We start from the raw sequence: 20316 nt of genomic DNA, 5'->3' as shown, positions 1-20316 counted from the left end.
TAAGTTTGTCGCGAGTAATTCCACTTTCACCAGGGGCGAAAGCACATTGTCACATACATTTTCCTGATATAATTGCTTGTTTCCCTGTCCGCGACAATTGATGTGTAGGGCTTTCATAACTTCAGCATGGCATGTCCTCTGCAGAATTAGGTTCCCCTGGACAAAAACACACAGTGGAGATGGATTCACAATCTATGCACATCACTCTCAGGGTGTATTTCCTCTGTTTGGCACACTAGTGGAGCCCCTACCAGGCTGGAATGCGAAGGGAACCCTTGCAAATGAAGGCAGAATGCAATGGACAGCTAGCCACTTGGCTGTCTTTTGTTATGGAAGTCCACCTGAGTGCCTGCGAACCTGCTTGCAGAATGCCCAGCTCTAGTATGTATTCAGAGGCTCTGCATGCCTCAGAGGTGTAAGGGTTGCCAGCTTTTTAACCGGCCCTGCTCCTGTGCTTTAAGCAGTTGAAATTTTCTCCTGGCATGTTGATATAGTGAGGGGGAAAGCTTCACCTACCAGTGGCACAGTTAGATAATGTTAGCCTCTAATACCCTCCCCTTTTTTATTTGGTAATGTGCAAGAACATAAAGAAGAGACCTGCTGGATCAGGACAAAGCTCTGTCTAAGTCAGGCATTGGCAAACTCGGCCCTCCAGATGTTCTGGGACTACAAATCCCATCATCCCTATCTAACAGGACCAGTGGTCAGGGATGATGGGAGTTGTGGTCCCAAAACATCTGGAGGGCCGAGTTTGCCTATGCTTGGTCTAAGTCCAACATCCTGCTTCACATGGTGGCCAACAAGATGCCCATGGAAAAACTGCAAGTGGGATGTGAGCACAATAATCTCCACACTGGATCCTTAGCAATTGGTATACAGAGATACACTGCCTTTAATACTGGTGGTAATATAGCCATCATGAGTGGTAGCTGCTGTTAGCTTTCCTGTCCATGAATTTGTCCACCACCACCCCTTTAAAAAATTGTGCAGGTTGGCAGTCATTTCTGCATCTTGCGGATTGTGTAGTTTTCAGTATAGTGCTGTGTGAAGAAGAACAAAAATGACTTCCTTTTGTCTGGCCGGAAACTTCTACCCTTCATTCAAAAATGTGGTACGTCAGCTGCCTTGCTGTGTTTGGGTGAGCCTCTTGCTCATTCTGTGGCTGGAATCCCTCAACTTCCACCCCAAAATCCTTTCCCGATGGCGCCACTGAACACGAGAGCAGCTCTTCCAGATAAGTTCCATGCAGTCCAGCATTCTGTTCCCCATCGGATGCATCTGGGAAGCTCAGAAGCAAGGCAGGAAGGCAGCAGCGCCCTGTCACCTATTTGTCCTCAGCACCTGGCAATTCAGAAGTATTCTGCCTGAAAACATCAAGCTTGCACTTAGCAATCGAAACTAATGGCCACCGATAGACCTGCCCTCCATGAATTTGTCTAATCCCCTTTTAAAAGCCGGTTGAATTAGTGGCGATCACCATATCTTGTGGTAGTCAATTCCGTAAGTTAATTACGCCCTGTGAAAAGAACTACTATCTTTTCTCTGTCATGAATCTGTCTTGCTTTATTTCTCTGTGTGAGGCTGCTGTTTTAATGGCAAGAAGAAAAGCCAGTGGGAAAGTTGGCAACCTGACAAAGACATGGAGTTCAAGACGTGGGGGAATCTCAAATTCTCCCCAGCCTTTTGGTTTTCAGCATGGCAAAATTGCTGGGAAATCCTGGCCATTGTGGGGTGTGCGTGAGAATCGAAAGGCACACTGGTGAAATGAACAAGTGCACACACCCCTTTCACGTGTATTGCAGTAATGCCCAGTATTATTGCTCCTGCATTTTATTTCCATGGGTATACTACACTGTTGAGCAGTGCTGCCAAATATTTAATAATGGGATGCTCTTGCGCCCTGGTGGTGTCTGAAATGAAGGACATCTTTTACATGCTGCGGAAAAAGGAGGGATGCTTATTCCCCCTGGGACTGTGATGCTCTGGGTTAGTGAAGAAGGCAAAGCATGGTTCACTGATGACGTACTGGCCAGTTTTTGCTGGACTGCCTGAAATGCTGTTGGTTTCAAGCTGCCGGGGCCGATGGGAGTTGGAATCCAATATCTTCTGTAGGGCACCATGTTGGCTACCGATGGTCTGTAGGAATAGGCAACCTTTCCTCCTCTTGCCTTGAACAGAAATAAACCTAGTGATTTAAAATAATAGCAACTTGCTTCATTCCCCAGCCAATTTGTGGCCCCTGAAAGCAGCACCTTGGCCAAAATCAGCCAATCTCTTGATTTGAGCTCCCAGGAGAAAAGGGTGGGATATAAATGCAGTAACTAAATAGCAATAATAAAGAAGGAAAACTGATGTGGAGTGGTGGTGGCAAGCCCACCTTTGGTATAAGAGAGTTCCCCTTAGGGGGAGGCTTTTGAAAGAGGGGAGCTTTTCAAAGATAGCAGAACCCATGCGAGTTTGTGGGACAGGAAAAGCATGGCATAAAATTAACTGTGTGCTTGCACTCAAATATTGTGTTTTCTTTGAAGCTGCTGGTAAGCAGTGCCAACCCAAAAAACATCATACCCCAGAAGGAATTATTTCCCAGGTTTTGTCTCTGTGTCAGCCGTCTTGAGCCTCTGAAAAACAGCATATAAATGTTTAAAATAAGTAAAGATAAGGCCATGAAAAAGGCAGTTGGAATAGGTGCAGCAGCTTTGTGTAAAGATCAACCCTGAGCCCCATCGGGTGAGAATAAGACCGAAGTGTTTGCCGCGTGGGCTGATAAACCAGATGCTAACCGCAGATTTATTTTAGGGGTGTGTGTGTCTCCCCCAAACAATGGAGATGTAGTGGGAGGAATAAGAGCTTACAAGATCAGGTCCTCATCCGTGACAGTGAATCGGAGGCTAGGTAAGAGCTTGGGCTATCTCGGCGACAATAACCATCCTTCCTGATCAATAATACATAATGAACACCGCATCATTAAATAATTCATCGGCAGCAAATAATTTCTGTGCCCCGAGGAGGGGAAGAAAAGCCATCTCTTTAGTGCCCCGCTGGGCCAGCCTTGTGGTTTGCAGTGATTAATTAGTTTTATTTCATAATTAGCCCCCATCCTGCTGCCCCTGATAGAAGATTCCCATGCAGGAAAAAAAATAGCTTTGAAAGCCTCAGGGGTTTGGTAAGAAAGGAAATAGAGCAATGCTTGCAAGATTGGACCTGGTGCAAACGCGTTTCTTTCTTCCCATTTTCTCTCCCATTCTTCTTCCTTCTGTCTTTTCTTTCCTGTTGTGTTCACTGTTGTACATCTTTCTTGCTCATTTGCGTACATCCTTGCGTTTTTCTTTGGCCAGCTTTCTACTTCTTCTTTTTAAAAAAATCTTTTTCAAGTTTCTTCTTTGATCCAGACAGCTTTTGTTTAAAACGAGCCAGCAAAATAACCAGCCACCCACTCACAACACCCCCTTAAGAAAGAGAGAGACTCTTTCCCCAGGTCTCCCCCAAATGAGACAAACCAGTGGACCACGTCTCTTCCGATGTAGAGGATCACAACCCCTGTCGCTGATGGAAGGCAAAGACAGCCATGCAAAGTCCTCGATTGCCATAAGAGAGTGAACAGTTCTGTGGCCGAATGTCTAATTTCCGTGCCTAAATTATCCCAGCGTATTATTGGTTGCCAAAGGGGCAAAATCTAGGCATCCCAAAAATTTAGCCATGTTGACCCAGAAGAAGAGTCTGTACTTGAGCAAATTGTGTGTGAGGTTTAGAGTTTTCTAGAACTCTTCATCATGCTAAATGATAAACAAATCCAGGGTGTTGGTGGAAAAACTTAATTGTCAGCCAAGTTACTGCCCCCTGCCCTCTTTTCTTTGTTTACCGTATAGCTTGATTAGAACTTTTGGAAAACCTGGGGAAAAAACTTGTATTGTGTTTTATGACATTTTGGTTGGCTTAATAAATACATACCCAAACACAGATTTTTCGAATCCCAAGGACTGTGAGAATGAAAAGGTATGTAAAAAACTTGACAGATAGAAAACCATTTGGGGGGGGGGGGAAATTTTCCAGGACTATTTCCGCTGAGCTGGCTTGCCAAAATACCCCCAATATTTGGCTTACCAAAATACCCCCAACTTTTGATCATACAAGAGTTCAGAAACGCCAGACTTATATCTGTGCTTTGACTACTCCTTTCTCCCCACCCTTCCCAGAACATGGAAACCTCTTGCCTCAGCTCCCCCCTCCCCCAGACCAGCCCTTCCAGTCTCCTGATGCAGTTGGAATGTAACTGGATTCCACTAACCGGATTTCTGAAGCAGATTTTCACAGGTTCAGCAATTCCCGACTGGGGATGGTGGGCTGCGCCGTTCTTCGGTTGCCCTGTCCCTGTTTATTCAGGTCCAGCAGTTTGGCAGCAAGCGAAGAGAGAGAAGGGAGTAGGAGGAAAGTATATGGATGAACCTCCTTTCTTCCCTTAAGGATGCTTGGGGATGATGGGGTCCAAGGATGGGGCAGTTTCTTCTCCTCTCGTCTTGCTTCCTGATGGACTTAGCACGAGCTGTGTTCTCTCTTCCATGGCCAGACCGTCGGAGAGCGCTCCTAAGCAAGATACCTCTGAATATGTAAATGCAGATTTGTAGACAATTGACAGAACTTGTCACAGTTCCCAGGAAACCTACGTATACTTCAACCATTCTTACGGACATGTTTGGACAAAGTCTGCACACAGCCACATGATTGTGTGCATGTGTGACACTAAGAGTGCCATTTAGCCTGCCACAGAACAACTTGGGAGTGCATGTGAATGTTTCTTTGGATGTGTGGAGATCCAGTTTTAAAAGGTGGGCCCTGCTGGATGGGGGATTTACATCTATGATGAAGCTCAGTGCTATGCTTTTCCCACACCAAGAATTCCTGCAGTGCCTAATGAATGAAGGGAAAAGGTTTTGTGGCACCTAGTAAGGCTTTCCAAGTACTCTGCACCTGGCTCTACCATAAGAAAGCACCACAGAGCTCTGCTGCATCAGAGCACACCCCATCCAGCTCTGCGTCTTGCTTCCAACAATGGCCAAACACTGGAATCTGGATGGAATCTGGAATCTAATGGACCTTTGTCTGATCTAGTAAGGCAGTTTCCACAGCCTTATCCAGCAAGCATCGTTTAAATCTCAAGCACTCTTAAATGTAAATCATGCAACTCAGTCCTGAAGTGCATGAAGTTTTGCTCTGCTTTATTCTTCCCCTTGCTTGGTTCACTAAATCTGGAGACTGACAATTGTCTCTCGTGTGATTTCCTAGATAGCTGGAGCTATCAAAAGAGCTATTGCTGGTGGTCATGTGAATTTTCACCAGTGCTGAACAGGTTTGGCAGGTTTTCGTATTGTTTCAAAAACCTACCAAACCTGTTTGATCAGCGAGGCAAAAGACGGGAACTGATGCCTCTCCCAAATCATTTTCAGTTATCAAAAATTAGCAGCTATTTGCCACATCCATCTTAAGAAAAATAAAAAAAGCCAGCAGGGCAGAAACATTATTCCCTATTTGGGAGCGGTTAGAACGCAGCCCCCACCCTCTTTGGCCAGTGGTTTTATACCTTCCCATTGTATGCTTTGCAACATGGATGAATTCCTCTGCTTTTGTATCAGTTCCAGCGTGTCTGCATGTCTCAGGAGAAGTACCGTATTTTTCGCTCTATAAGACGCACCAGACCACAAGACGCACCTCGTTTTTGAAGGAGGAAAACAAGAAAAAAAAATATTCTGAATCTCAGAAGCCAGAACAACAAGAGGGATCTCTGCGCAGTGAAAGCAGTGATCCCTCTTGCTGTTCTGGCTTCTGGGATAGCTGCGCAGCCTGCATTCGCCCCATAACACACACACACATTTCCCCTTACTTTTTAGGAGGGAAAAAGTGAGTCTTATAGAGCAAAAAATACAGTACATCTTTCCTTTTACGTGCTGTGATGCTGTTTCTGTCTGGGCATCCTTGGTTGTTTGCCACTGTTTTGGTTCCAGTTTCCTCCTCTCTCTTCTTCGGCCCTGGCATATTTTGCGGCCGGTGGAAACACCAGAGCCCCATCACCAGTCACGTCCTCGAGCCATTATTCGTTCGTTGCCCTTGTGACCTTCACCAGGATGGTTTCGAATTCATATTTATGGGGTCACAAGGTGGGGGTGAGGGGAGGAGGGGCGTGCAGGGCAACACAATGGGATCTAGGGTAAACATGACCCCTCTTCTACATTGCAAGCCATATGGGTATCCAAACCAGTCCAAAGCAGAACATGCACTGCTTCAGCACAAGCCAACAGCACACTGTTAAACTTTTTTAAAAATAAAATATGCTAATATCTTCAAACTGGAGTGTGACTATGCTGTCCTGCACCATGAACGATACACACAATGTACACAATTAATTAAAACAGGCTCCGGGGTGTCTGCAGATGACAATATCCTAAAAGCCAGTACCCATCTCCGTTCTCCAGCTTGCTGTGCAACACCCACTCAACTCTCCCCATCCAGAGCCCTGTAATCTGTAGACAGTAGTTGTGCACTGAACATAGAATTGTGCAATTGAAAGGGACCATGGCAATCATTTAGTCCAACCCCCTACAGTTCAGGAATCTTTTGCCTAACATGGGGCTCAAACCCACAGCCCTGAGATTAAGTGTCTCATGCCCTACCAACTGAGCAAGGGACTTGAATGTGGTCAAGCTGTCTTTTGGGACCAGTATTTGGGCACATCTGAAAGTGAGCCTTCGGGAGGTTCCTTCCAACTCTACAGTTCTGCGATTCTATTACTCTAAGTGGCGAAGGCACATCAGGTTGACGCGGGTTTTCGGTTACTTGGGATGCTTGACTTATTGCATATTTGCACCAAATCATCATGTGGCGTTTACTCTTCCGAAGGAATACACCACGGAGGCCAGCACGGCTGCACAGAATGGGATGCAGAGTACATGCTAATTGCCTCTCAGAAGTCAGATTATCTGAATTTTAGGATGAGATAAAGCAGGCTTACAAGTAGGCACTTGCAAGGTTACCTGTGGCGAGTTAAAGCTTTGTCTGCAGGTGACCAAGCAATAAAGATTTTGTAAAATGGATGGCAGTGGGTACTTTTTTGTCAACGGGCTACAAACAGCAAGCATAGATAGGTGTGAGAAGATGGACTGGCAAACACTCGGGTGGGAATTATTTACAGATTTTCTCCAAAGGCAGAATTGGTTAATGCTGTATTGTTTTTAACACTTGATTGAAAGCCGCCCAGAGTGGCTGGGGAAACTCAGCCAGATGGGCGGGGTATAAATAATAAATTATTATTATTATTATTAAGATAAAATCCAGGTGTTGTGGTATCCAGTTGTGCATGGCAATATGTCTGACTATCTATCTATCTATCTATCTATCTATCTATCTATCTATCTATCCATCTATCTATCTATCTATCTATCTATCTATCTATCTATCATCTATCTATCTTTGATAAAGGATAAAGATGCAAGTAGTTTAAAAACAGGCCATAATCTGAAACCTTTACCTACCACCCCGCCCCAGTTGTATTTCTGAATCTCTTTCTCTTTACTTCCTCATCTGTTTCATTCATGCTCCCTTTGACATGCAAATTCACATGCAGTCAAGCTCCTCCGGCCCATTTTGTCTGCAAAAAGAGATTTTTCTGGCCTTGATACAGATATATAACCAGAATGGGCAACACCAGATTGTCCCCTCAGTGACTTACTGTGGGGCACATTGATGCATACTTAAAGCTCCAGAATCCTAAGTTTCGTTCAGAAACAAACAAACAAGTTTCTAGACCTCGGGAGGGTAGAGATAAGATTTAGATTTAAAATTGGACAGACATGGTAAAGGATTGGAAATTAGGAAGCACACTTCACATATTATGATAGAAGTATTCCTGTGAAGTGCTATTTTATGAGTTGTGCTAAGTTTTAGAGTAACAGGTCCAGAAGAAAATGTGGTGAAAGTACACGATGGCTGTGATGAAGCAGTGCCAGAGTTGTGGAAGTTTTGTATGGAAGCATTATTAACAACGTGTGCCATTGAAATAAGCACATTATAGCTGTGGCCCTCTCTCATTTGTGGGGGTCTTCATTACTAAGCAAGTATATGGCAACAGGGCGAAGAGTTGGGAAAGTGGCCTCTTTTTTTCACACGTTCACTTCCCCTGCCCCCTCTTTCCCTGCACAGGGGTCTTTTCCTGTACCTTCTTACCCCACAGCCCATGTATTTCCCCTTGCCCCGTTCCTGTCGATAGGTTAATTGCCCAGGGTCAGGGTTATTGACAGCCTGATTAGTGCCCCTGTCAGCTCTGTACCAGGCTAATCTAGGCGGCCACAGCCCGGAAACACCAGCGCATTGATTTTTTGGGGGATTCCCAGCGACCCCCGCGCTGACACATTGATCCGGCTCCCGGGAGCGAACTCTCTGTCAGCGCTTTGCTGCAGGCCTGCCTTCCTGTCCCAGCCGCACGCACTCTGCGCCAAACTCAGGCTGGGAAGCTATATATATATCTAAAAGGTGCCAGGTTTTGTCGTCGCTATACTTGCTGGGATTAAAAATGCCCAATTTGTGATCCCTTGCTTGAACTGCTAGGCCACAGATGTCTCCCACAAGTGGCAACAGTAGAGGGACCCGACTCCCCACTTCACAGTTTGAGGCAAAGTATTGAAATGCCCACCCCCTCCTCCTTCTGCACTGTGTCTCAGAGTGCCTAACATAGAATCAGAGAATTGTAGAGTTGGAAGGGACCCTGAGGGTCAACTAGTCCAACCCCTGGCACGGTAGGAATCTTGCCCATGTGGGGCTCAAACCCATGACCTTGAGATCTCATGCTCTACTGACTGAGCTATCCCAGGACTAGGACATCCCAGAGTTTCCTTCACCTCTTCCCTAAGCAAAGGCCCAAGAGGTTTTGGTGCCTGAGGCCAAACTCTAAACAGTGCCCCCACAGAAGTAAATAATACGGCCAACAACTGCGTCGTTGACAGTGGAGGCTCCCTGTCCCTGAAAATTCATTTTACTTATTTATCAGATTTATACCCCGCTTTTCCTCCAAGGAGCTCACAGTGGCATACATGGTACTCTTCCACCCCATTTTATCCAGACAGCATTCCTGGGAGGTAGGCCAGGCTGAGAGACTGTGAATGGCTCCAGGTCACCCCCAGTGAGTTTCATGGCCGAGCAGGGATTTGAACCAAGGTCTCCCAGGTCCCAGTCCAACACTCTTTGCCCTGGTGGGGTTTCTGCTCTTTCATTCTCCCACCTGCGCTGCATATGCCCTGCTTGCTACAGCTTACACCCTTTCCAACATCTGCCAAGGCCCTCCTTGCCTCCTTCCTTCCATCTTGGGCGATGCAAATGCAAAAGAGGATAGGAGTCTTGCACCTTGAACAGTGGTGTGGAAGATGGGAATCAACACCCTAAGCCCTGCTGTTCCTAGGCCCGTGCATCGAGCGGCCACAGGGGAAGGGGGTTGAAAAAGTGCCATTGTGGCTGACCCTCCGGATCAGCTGTTGGCAAGGCCAGTTCATCTCCTCCACCTAACTACGGCGTCTGCAGCTCCTTCTAGGGCTGCAGGAAAAGAGTCGAGCCGCCGTGATGCTGGATGTTCCCAGTCCACACACCAGGAGGTAGGCGTAGAACCCCCAAACCCCAAATCTGCAACCCCAGAAAGGCACGGAGAGGAAGCTCATGCTAAGAACTCAGCGAGCAGGAATAAGAAACGCAACAAGCGGAGCTCCTTCCCAAAGGGAAACAGCGAGCAGAAGATGCCGGGATCCCCCCCCCCCGCCTTTTCTGCACACGCTTCCTCTAGCTTTCAAGTGCTTTCGTGCCAGACTGGGGTTCCCCCCCCTTTCCCCTCCCCAACTGCCCCCTGCCATCACTTACACAAATATTGACGCTAATGGTGTGTAGCGGGATGTAGAACATCCCAGCCTTCTAATTGTTGTGACTGGGGATCGGCAGGCCGATTAAACGCCATTGATTTTCTCATACTAACCGCATTGATTTTTAAATTTCCTATTGATTCCTGCCCTAAATCTCTTTAAGCAAAGACTTCACTCCGCAGATGACATCGGCTGATTAGCAGGAACAACTGTGGGTACGCTGCGTAGCCAGGGGTGGGGGGTGCGAGGGGCCGGGGGGAGTTTTATGTCAATTCTGGAGGGTACGGAGAACCAGGACACCTGGATTCCGGCACTGGGAATGGGGAATGGGCTTCAGTGGGCCATAGCAGGAATGCCACAAGCTACGAGCCAGGACTCTGGAAGAGGTGTGGGGGGTCCTAAGAGGACAGTTGTGGTCGGACACTTTGGGTGTGGCCTTATGAGATGGGCTGGGTGTTTGCAAGTGAGCTCTTGCAAATGCAAGGCCGTTTTTTGGTGGTCCCTGCTTTGACAACAGCGCTTATTCCTCTGCAAAGGAATTCTTCGCTATGAGCCCTGTTTTAAAAAATGCTCGGAGGAAAATGTTTCATCTGAATTGACCATCCGTGTGTATTTTCGAAGAAAGATCCATAGCGTTGCATTTCTGCTTATTCTTCTCAAGTACCGATTCCGAAAAATTAATGTGGATCTTTAGCTTCCCCCTGTTTCTCCACAAGGGAGGATAAACACAACTTTGGAAGAGGCCCGTTTGTGGATTGCAGAATTTGTGTGCCTCTCCGCTGCAGTAGCTCACTATGAGTGCGCCTGCCTTTCTATGTTCTGTGTAATGAAGGGCATTGGGGAATCTTAGGATCCAGCAAAGTTCCTGCTTTCTGACGTCTGCAGGTCCGTTATTTTAGGTACGGAGAGTCTGGGTTTTTCTATCCTGGTGCGCATATAGTTTGGCAAAGGGTACTGTTGGCACAGGTGCTACATGGTGCTGGGACCAGAGGTTTGTGATACTCGCAGATAAAAAAAATGGGAAGACCCAGCTGTGGTTGGCATAGAGCTAGCCGGGGCCTTTTCTCTGCCTTGCCGTTTTGCAACACTATGATCCTACACCCTTTGCGTTTCCATAGGATGGAAGCAACTCCACTCTGAGGCGTTTGGGGAAAGGTGCATACTATCTCTCGATATGTGGCCCCCTTGCCAGAAAGGTTGGCCACCTCTGTCTGAGGTATACCTACAAAGTTAAGTTGCTTTAGTAACAGGCCCTGTCATGGCCGACCCCACCATTAAGCACCATTGTGCAGGATTGGTTCTGTGGGAGACGAGTGTGAGGCATCCAGGAATGAAACTGTCAGAGAAGGAGGCCACAAATGCACACCACCTTGGTACCAACTTAAACAGCCATGACTTCCCCTCCCCTCACAAATCCTGGGAACTGTAGCTTGTCACAGGTGCCGAGGGTTGTTAGGAAACACCCTATTCCCCTCACGGAGCTACAATTCCCAGAGCTGTTTAACAATTAATCCTTCTTTAGGAGGAAATCTGGGAATTGTAGTTCTGTGAGGGGAACGGCTCTCAGCACAAATGACAACTCCCAGAATTCTTTGGGGGAAGCCATTGCTGTTTACAGTAGTGTCTTAGTGGGGTGAAAGTGCGGCCTGAGTTTTATTGAGGCTCATCTCCATGTGAACAGTGCCTGTGTTTAAATCTAGGCCTGATTTAGTCACCCTTGAAATGGGGGAGCGGGGGCTGGTTTTCTGAGGCATGAGGTCGGGGGGGGGGGGCGGCAGCGGCGGTGTTTCAAAGCTGTTGAGAAACCTTCTACCTCAGGAATGCATCTTCCCTTCTCACAGTCTCTTTTTCCTGAAGTCACTTCTCCCCACTTCTGGGCAACAACCGTGGAAGTAAGCTCAGGAGAGAGAAAAGTGTCTGTGGCGAGATGCTATGAGGAGATATGTGGCAGATTGGGGGCGGGTAAGGATTCAGCTCCCCTCGTCCACATATCGCTTTGCTCTAGAAAATGGCTGCTTTATACATGATTGGGACAGACCACTGTTCAAACCATTTTTGTCTTGAATCATTGTGGAGAGTTGTCTGAGTTAAAAAAGAAAAGAAAAAAGCACCAAGGAAAATCCCCAAACCATAACACAGAGCTAAGGTGAGGCGGACTAGGAAGAGACCACACAGTCTCGTAAGACGCAGGCTCTGTTCTGCGGGGGAAAGAAGGTGGCACCTTTCATGTTTTGCCTAGCTTAAAAACAGATTATATATTTGTTCCCAGATGGTTAAAGGTTGCTGGAGAGAACCACTGTTTTCTCTGGTTATGGAGATTCGCTTTTCCTGTGCTATTAAATTAGCATATCCGATCAAACAGGTTGTGCAGGTTTTTGGAAAACCTTTCAAAGTCTGTTTGACTGGAGATGACAGTGAGGCAAAATAAATGTGAGTGTGTGTGTCCGACTGAGGTAAAGATACTTTTTAATAACGCTTTTAAAAACGTCTGCTTCCAGTTGGCCCTACTGAGCATTCAATGAAATCTCATTTCTTTGTGTGCAAGTTGTGCAGTATTTGTGCATACATTGCTGTTCCTTTGACATGTGCCCGTGAGAGTGGTGTTGTCATCCCAGGCCTTTTCTGACACTCTGTTCTCTCCTCAGGTTCTGGACTGGACTGGAGTGAATGTACTACAGCTGCCACTTCTGCCTGAAAGGTCAGTAGTTCTGCAAAGTTTGTTTCTGGGGCGTGTGAACGGGGGGGGGGGGAGGCTATTGACTCCCCACCCGTAAAGAAAAATCAACGAGAAAAAGTCACTAAAAACCACGTTTGGAACTCTCTCATTGTATTAGTGACAGATGCAGCGGCAGAAGTACGTGTTACATGCACAGGCCTTTATCAAAAGATGGCTGCTTTTCTTGGGCAAAAGCAGCACTGGGGAGGGGGTGGTTTCGAGCAGAGAAGCAGCTGAGTGTGCCTTGTGTGCCGAATCCTTTCTCGGCTGCTACTTCTCCACTCCAAATTGCTCCGCTCCAAGCCAGCCCTGTGCACCTCCGGTGCCAAAAACGTGCATGCTCTCTGCAGGGGCTGAGGGTGTGTGTGTGATTTGGAGCCACAGGCAGGGAAGGGATTAAGCACACCCCTGCCACTTCTCTGCTCAAAAATTGCCATCCAAAAGTTGGCTTTTCCCTAGGCGAAACAGTTAGTTGTCAGACTCTTGTTACCCACGTATGCATGCAGTGTGAAGCTACGCTGTAAATATCACTAATGCAGGGTAGAATACGGAAGGAAAAGCACGTATGGCCAACGTAGGCTTTTCTTCAAGGTATGCACCAATTTAAGCGTAAGCTGGTTCCAGGGTCTTTCTTTCTCCCTTGGGAACTGTACTGTGAGGGGAACTAGGAAATTCCAAGGAAGAACTGCCAACCCCGTCACCATATCACAATTCCCAGGATTCTGTGGGAGTAGCCATAACAAAGGGACTTTTTCGAAACCAAAATTTGTAGTGTAGATACACCGGACATTTTATGTATGGAAATATCACTGGAGTGTGAATGAAGGAGGCCATCCTACTGAAATAAATACAGAGGCACGTGCTCCAACTTTCTGAGGCTAACCCTGACCCCAAAAGCCTAACTGGATGATCAGCGATTGGATTTCCTGACATAATTTTCTTCTTCTAAGAGCAGCCACTTGGGGGTCTTGATTCAGTGTAGAACTACAGGAGTATGGCCCTTTAACCCTTTCTCCTTGCACTTCTACCCAGATTCAAATTGCATTCCTGCCCCTGCCCCTACCCCTATCCCAAGAGTAGCTATTAGCCATGTAGGAGGTATAATATAGGTACTTTCCTTCACCGCCCCCCTGCAGCTAATAGCAGTAGGTGTATGCATGAGGTTTTCATTGGTGAAATCAGCACCTGGCATGCAGAGGGTTAATTCCCTCTCCGCTGTTCTGCAGCCCCAACTGACTTTTCCCACAGCTGCTACTTACCTGGAAAGGAAAAAGGTGCTGAGATATGCATTAATGCCACTCCAATATCATGTCTAGTTGGGGTCTAAACTATTAGCAAGATAAGCAGACAGAGGTATTTTGCTTTTAGGATAGGGATAGCTTCAGCACCCAGATTTCTAAATTTTCTGAGGGAAATTAATGCTTTGATTTTAGGGCACACAGCTAGGAAACCAAAATAACCAAAATATGTATGGGTGGGCAAGCCTTGACTAAGTGCCTTGTGGGTAGACTCTGTCCTTGCTGCTCACCGACTGTTCGTGTGACCCTTAGAGGAATCCCACTGTCTCTTTTTTGATTCCATCTCACTTTCTGGGCAAGCTGATGGGCAGGGATGGTTCATGGGCATCACTGTGAGTTCTGGCTGAAGATGGGGACATGCTTAGTGACATCTGGCAGTCTTGCCTGCATTCTTCCAAGGGATCTTAACCTGTGTCCTGTGTCAGGAGCAGAGCATATTGTAGGTGGCAGGACCGTTATATTATTTTAAGCACATACAGTGAAGTCTGGAGAAGTCTTGGCTATTTGATTGGCCAGGCATGTGAAATTTTGATGCTGTCGGTATCTATCCGTGGGTGCCTTGGCTGGCACTGGAGAAGTTGCTATGTCTGTAAAATGGGAATTATAATACTTAACCTTGCAGGGTTATGAACTCGGGAAGATGAAAGAGCTAAAGGGGTAGGGTCCAAATATATGCATGCAGGAGATGGACCCCACACACAGGTAGTGTTTTACTTGCTGTTTTTGCTGACAATGGGAGAAGCCTCTTTTAAAAAAGTGAACGGTGGCTTGATATTTCACTGCTGAGAGCTGCTGCAGTGCTGGCATTTCCCCTCTTCCTGAACATACCTGCCCCTTCTTCGCTTGCTGGCCAGAAACTGTAAGGAACATAAGTGCCAAATACATCATCATACAAAAAAAATACTGCTATGTTTGATTCTGTGACATGGGATTTTATTCATACATTTTCACTATTGCCTGCTGCTAATAGTTCAAGTTAGAGGAGCAGGGAGCAAGAACAGATCTTTGTACAATCAGGCCAAATGTCTACATTTTCTACAAAGTGGCAAGGAAAATGGATTTGGCCTCTGTTTTCTTCTAATCCAGGGCTGGAGGGACTAGGTGAAACATACCTATGAATGTGATTCTGGTGTGCATGTTGTCTTTTCTTCTTAACAAGGCCCACTGAATCCACAATACTGTACTTTGAAATAAGGGACAGTCTCCGATTACTTATTTTTCAGGGTGGGTTGAAATTGGCTTTATTGTTTCGTTGAACATTTTTTTTAATGTGTAAAGCATCAAACTGTACAATTTCTGATCATGTTAAAAGGCACAGACTACTGCAGTGGAATTTCGGTGGAAAAATTCAGGATGACACCTTTCCCCAAAAGTCATAAAGGATCACTCTAAAAAAACCAAGCTGATCTCATTGCCCATGTGTGGGATAAAGCAAAGTTGAACATGGAGGCCCGGTCCCCTATTGATGAAAGCTTACCCCAAATATTTTCTCTTTCATGTCTTACATGAGAAAACTCCTCTGTATATTTACTAGTTTCCCACTACAGCAATCTTTTTGCAAATATCACATCCACTTTCCTACCTTCCCTTTTTTAGGAACTGGGGAATGAGGGTAAAACGCTTTGCAGGTATCTCCCTATCCCCTAAAAGAAGATAGAGTGGAAGACAGCCAAAGAATGATGCCCCCCCCCAATTCATTGACAATATCCCAGCGAGAGTTCCGCGGCAACAAAGAAATCCCATCTTCCATTCTTTTTGTGCCTTTTATTTCCTCTTTTAATTGTATGTTACTTTCTGTAGGAGGAGAACTATTTCTGATTAAATCTCAATCTCTCTTTCTCTCCTTAAATTATCACCTCCTCCAAACCTCTTTCTAGATTTCCCCACTATTGCCTCCAAATTAGCAAATTGCATTTTAAAAAGATAAAATGAACCAACCAAATCTTAATAAGATTTGGAATGAAAAACTGGAAAAGAGTGTTCATTCCAGATTTCTTGGTAATTTTTCAGAGGGTCCATTAATTGCTCTATTAGATCACTTATTGAATTTTTCTTCCAAATCTTTATTTCTTTTGTATTGAGCTTGTAAGCCACGGCATCATAGTCCTTTAGATCCTTCCATGTCTTTGAAGGTAGGCCCAGGTTGTAGTGAGGATGCTAGGTTGTACAGGAGGAAAGGCTGAAATTGCACATCTTTTTACAATAAACATTTAAATGGTAAACAAATATGATACGGTAGGGGTAGAAAGAGATTTCTTTTTCCCCAGTTTTTAATTCTAAATGAAGACAGGAAGTATCTTAATACATGCAAAAGACATACTGTATCTAACTCTAGAACTGCAAAGTAACATCTTGTACATTGCAGGATAGCAATAATGTTTTCTAAATAATATTTAATAGAGAATGGCTTCTCTCTCTCTCTCTCTCTCTCTCTTATTTCAATTAACCTTTTGTACACGTAATCTGCATGTTTGAAGTGACCAAAGAGTCTGTATGCATGTTTAGTGATGATTCTTATCCATCTAAGTTGTTGGTGCTACTTGCTCTGGATTAATCAGTTCACAGAAAAAGGATATACAAGTTTAACCAATCCAGCAAGAAGTATCCATACATGATGCAGGTTCATCTTATGGATCAGGATCTGTTTACGCTACAAAATTGCTACATGAGCAGATCTTTTGTTTGGATGCCAGCACCCAGCTATACATACAGTTCCAGATATTGGATTGGGAATCATGCATGCAGTGCCCAGCGCTTCATTGCTGATTGGATCCGCATTAGCACTGTGTGGTGTGGATAGGATATTCCTTCCCATCCATCTTGTGTGATGCAGATGGAAACGCAGAATGCCCACCCCTTACTTGGAGTCTGCACGTAGCTATTACCTGCATGCTAATTAATTGTGTGCCATTATATTTGAAGTTTGAATGCACAAATAACAATGTAAAAGCTGGATTATTTAAGAAAAAGCAAACAGGTGTATGCACACATCTATATGATCTGTCTACAGAGAGAAATTAAGGCCAACATCCATAGAACGGCACAACTGGATCCTCTTACCCAAGGAAGTTTGGCATGCTAGAAAGAAGTCATTTTTGAAACTAATAGTTTGTAATATGACACGGAGGAGAAAATTTTGCTGTTTCAAGAAATAAATACTGTAGTCCAGAATCCAAGCAGGATGCTGGATTATAGGGATAAAACCTTCCTCTGTTTACTCATTATTCCATACACTTTTCTGTTCCACGTCTCCTTGTTTAAACCTCTTACTCCATGCACCAGTTCTGTTGTAGAAAGGTGGAAACAATGGAAAGAATAAATAAACAAAACAATAAATACTTTTGCCAGCAATTAAATTTGAGATTAGCGATGTATTTAGGATGAATATTTTTTATTTCCACCCCACCCAACTCCCATTGGTTTAGAGTAGTTACAATATAAAAATAAATCACATTGAAACAATCCTTCTAATGCCCAGTAGAGTAGATACTGGTGCAGAAAGGGTGGAGACTGGAAATGGCATATGCATGCTGCACATTTTAAAAGAGCAGTGTGTTTCCTTTAGTTTGTTTGGGATGAAATAGAAGAGGGGGCAATACCTCATTGGACCAGCACTTATAAGGGCATTTTCGCAGGTGCTGCTAAGAACTCCCTTTCATCTACAAAGCAATACTTTTAAGCGTTGTTAAATGCAGATTAGAACATGGAAAGGAGTAATTTTCAAGGTAGCCTGTTCAGGATTTACATTTGGTGGGCAATTCCAATGCAGGCTGAAGCAGCTCTCCTGGAAACGAACCAAGTCCTCCTGTTAGGTGACTGCCTTGTTTCTTTGGATGGGTGGATTTCTGATTAACTCAGCTCCTCTTTCCTACGGTGGTTTATTATTAGCATCTACAGACCTTCCTTTTCCCTTTGAAGGCTGAAATGGGGTGCACATGTACCCTCTTCCCAGCTTCACTCCAGAAAGAGAATTTCTTCAGGTGAGATCAAACACTATCCAAAAACAGCCATCATCCCCAGTTTGGCTTTTGTTATTATTTTGGAAAATGTCTACTATAATAGTCTTGGTTGGTTGGTTCGTTTGTGTGTGTATGTGTGTATGTGTACATTCCATCTTCTGTGACCTAGAGACAGGGAGAAAAGGAGAGAGAGAGAGAGAAAACATATTAACACCCCCACTTTAAGGCTAGCGGCAGTTAATTTCTGACCTCAGCACTGTGGTACTGAATCAAATAATTGCACTCTTTCTATCCCACCAACTCTTATTTTTTCCTCTTTCTCTCTCTCTCCCCTCTCTCTCCTTCCCTCTCTGCCCCATGCATATTCATCTATTTGCCCCTCCATCAATCTGATATCTATCTATATTACACCATATATACCCCTCTCCTCTCTCCTTCTGCCTCTCACTAATATATTTCCATCCCATTCTCTGTCCATCCCTTTCTCCGTCTCTCTCTCCCCCTCCCTTTTATATATTGTCTGTCTGTCTATCTTCCACTCCGCGCTCTCTCCCCACACATTTCTATCTTTGCATCCATCCTCTACTTTCTCTCCATGTTTCCAGGGCTGTTGGAATAATAAAAAAGGGGGGGGGGAATCAAATGATACATGAAAAGAGAGTTCAATGGGACACAGATAATGGTATCTGCTGTTGATCTCCTTTTGGACCACTTGTTTGAAATGCAGTTGAACAGGACTTGCAAGATCATAATAGAGTAATAAGGGATGTGTGCATGGATGTGGCGAGAAGAATTCAACTGCACCCAGAGAGTAAATGGGGAAAAAAGAAATATCCTGCGATATTGGGGCAGGACTCAAGTTTTCAGGTTTGGCTGGCTCTAGCTGTGACTCACAGCTCATCCACACAACAGTTTCTCCAAGGACTGATTTGATGCAGAAACACCAAACTGGAAGTATGGCGGATGGGGTTCAGTGAGGGTTAGTAGTAGCAGGAGAAAGAGGTACCAACTAGCCTGTAGCATCCCTCCACTCCAGAGGGTTGAAGTCACTTCGGAAAAGCGGTCCTCTAGTTAGACAGGTCTGGCAGGGCTTTCCCCCCAGCCTTGTTGCAAAATCCTACCAAACCCCTTTGGAGCGTGGCAGCAGGGTGGGTGCAGGAGAAATTTGTGTGTCGATGACAGGCGACGAAGCCTTTAGCGATCCATGTTGGTGAACTCCCTTTTGAAACTATTGTCTGTCTCAAATCTTGCCACCCTGCCAGTTCCGAGGAAGCAGCGCTGGCTGGGGTTGAGACCCCAACTGCAGCTTACACAGACCTGACACTGTTGGGGGAAGGCAGTTGGGGGAAAATAAGGAAACCAACATCATCTAGAGAAGCAACATCTGAATGCATGTGCATTTTTTTAAAAAATGTGCCAATTCCTTCAATGGGTGATAAGGCCTGGGTGGGGAGAGAAGCATGGTGTGATCCTGAGCCAGGAACCAAAGTGATCACAGAAGAGGTCGCTTTCTCACACACGTCCCTCCCCAAAGCCTTAGAGAGAGAGACTAGGGGATGAACAGACAGGTGCCTCTGCTTTCCCCCTTGAAGGAAAGTAAAAGAAAGTGAGTCTCCTGGAGAGAAGTCAAAGAGTTATTACAGAAACTCTCTTGGCCTCATTATATATCCCATGGGCTATTTTTGGGGGGTGGGGAAGGTCACCCCTTTATTATTACAGTGCCTAGTAGTAATTATCTGTGTAAATCTCTCTTCTTCTAATAATAAACCTGGAAGGGGCTGTGAGCGCTGAGTGCCTGGTTTGGGGCCACACACACACACACACACACACACACACATTAATTTAAGTAAGGGGATGGAGGAGCCTTATGAAGCTGATTAAGGGGTTTATTTTTAGCCCTGGAAAAAGAGGGATAGTGGAAGTGTCAGGTGTAGGGTGTGTGTTAATTTTTTTTTTTTAGAAAGAAGGCAAGCGAAGGAAGATTATTTGCTTGAGGGGGGGGTGTCAATAATTCATCCATACTCTCTTTTCCCTCCCCCCCTTTCAACACCCACACTAAGCTTGTACCTAAGGAATAATTGCTTTTGTCTGGGTGGACTGTATTTGTGCAAAGAGTGAAGAAGGAAGGGGGGGGGAGAGATGTTGGTAGCGGAGCCCCCCGCGGGGGGGATTGCGAGGGACGGCAAGTCGCTGGCTCGGATGTCATTTGTCAAAGCGGGGTGGTTGGAAGGAGAGAGGGGAGGTAGAAGCAAGGGGGGGGAGATAACGGGGAAGACAATAAAGTGGGAATCGTAGGCTGTGTGTGTGTGTGTGTGATGGAAAAGGGGGGCGAGGTGAAGTGGGGGGGAGAGAAAGATTCGGACGGAGCTCAGGGACCCCGTTGATCTAGTGAAAAGGGGCAACACACACACACACAGGCACTGTCGGGGGGGCACGCAGTGTTACACACACACACA

General features: G+C 45.6%; 1 protein-coding gene across 8 annotated transcripts in view; it reads left to right on the top strand.

Annotated features, from left to right (window-relative positions):
- Nucleotides 1-20316, top strand: part of POU2F2 (POU class 2 homeobox 2) — a 105629-nt gene that overhangs the window by 16739 nt on the left and 68574 nt on the right. For 2 of the 8 annotated variants that reach the window (XM_082232663.1, XM_082232657.1), the window contains exons 1-2: nucleotides 10823-11103; nucleotides 12533-12585. In XM_082232663.1, the coding sequence (XP_082088789.1) occupies nucleotides 12555-12585 (31 nt within the window). In that variant the 5' untranslated portion in view covers nucleotides 10823-11103; nucleotides 12533-12554. Of the gene's footprint in view, nucleotides 1-10237; nucleotides 10274-10822; nucleotides 11104-11198; nucleotides 11261-11695; nucleotides 11850-12324; nucleotides 12341-12532; nucleotides 12586-20316 lie in introns of those variants that run through there. The other 6 variants (XM_082232661.1, XM_082232655.1, XM_082232660.1 and 3 more) reach the window with 6 other exon arrangements.

Source organism: Podarcis vaucheri, assembly GCF_965113315.1.
Source record: "Podarcis vaucheri genome assembly, chromosome: 7".
In the NCBI taxonomy this organism is placed as follows: Eukaryota; Metazoa; Chordata; class Lepidosauria; order Squamata; family Lacertidae; genus Podarcis; species Podarcis vaucheri.
The sequence above is the reverse complement of the archived record's forward strand: the minus strand, read 5'-3'. Positions and strand labels throughout refer to the sequence as shown.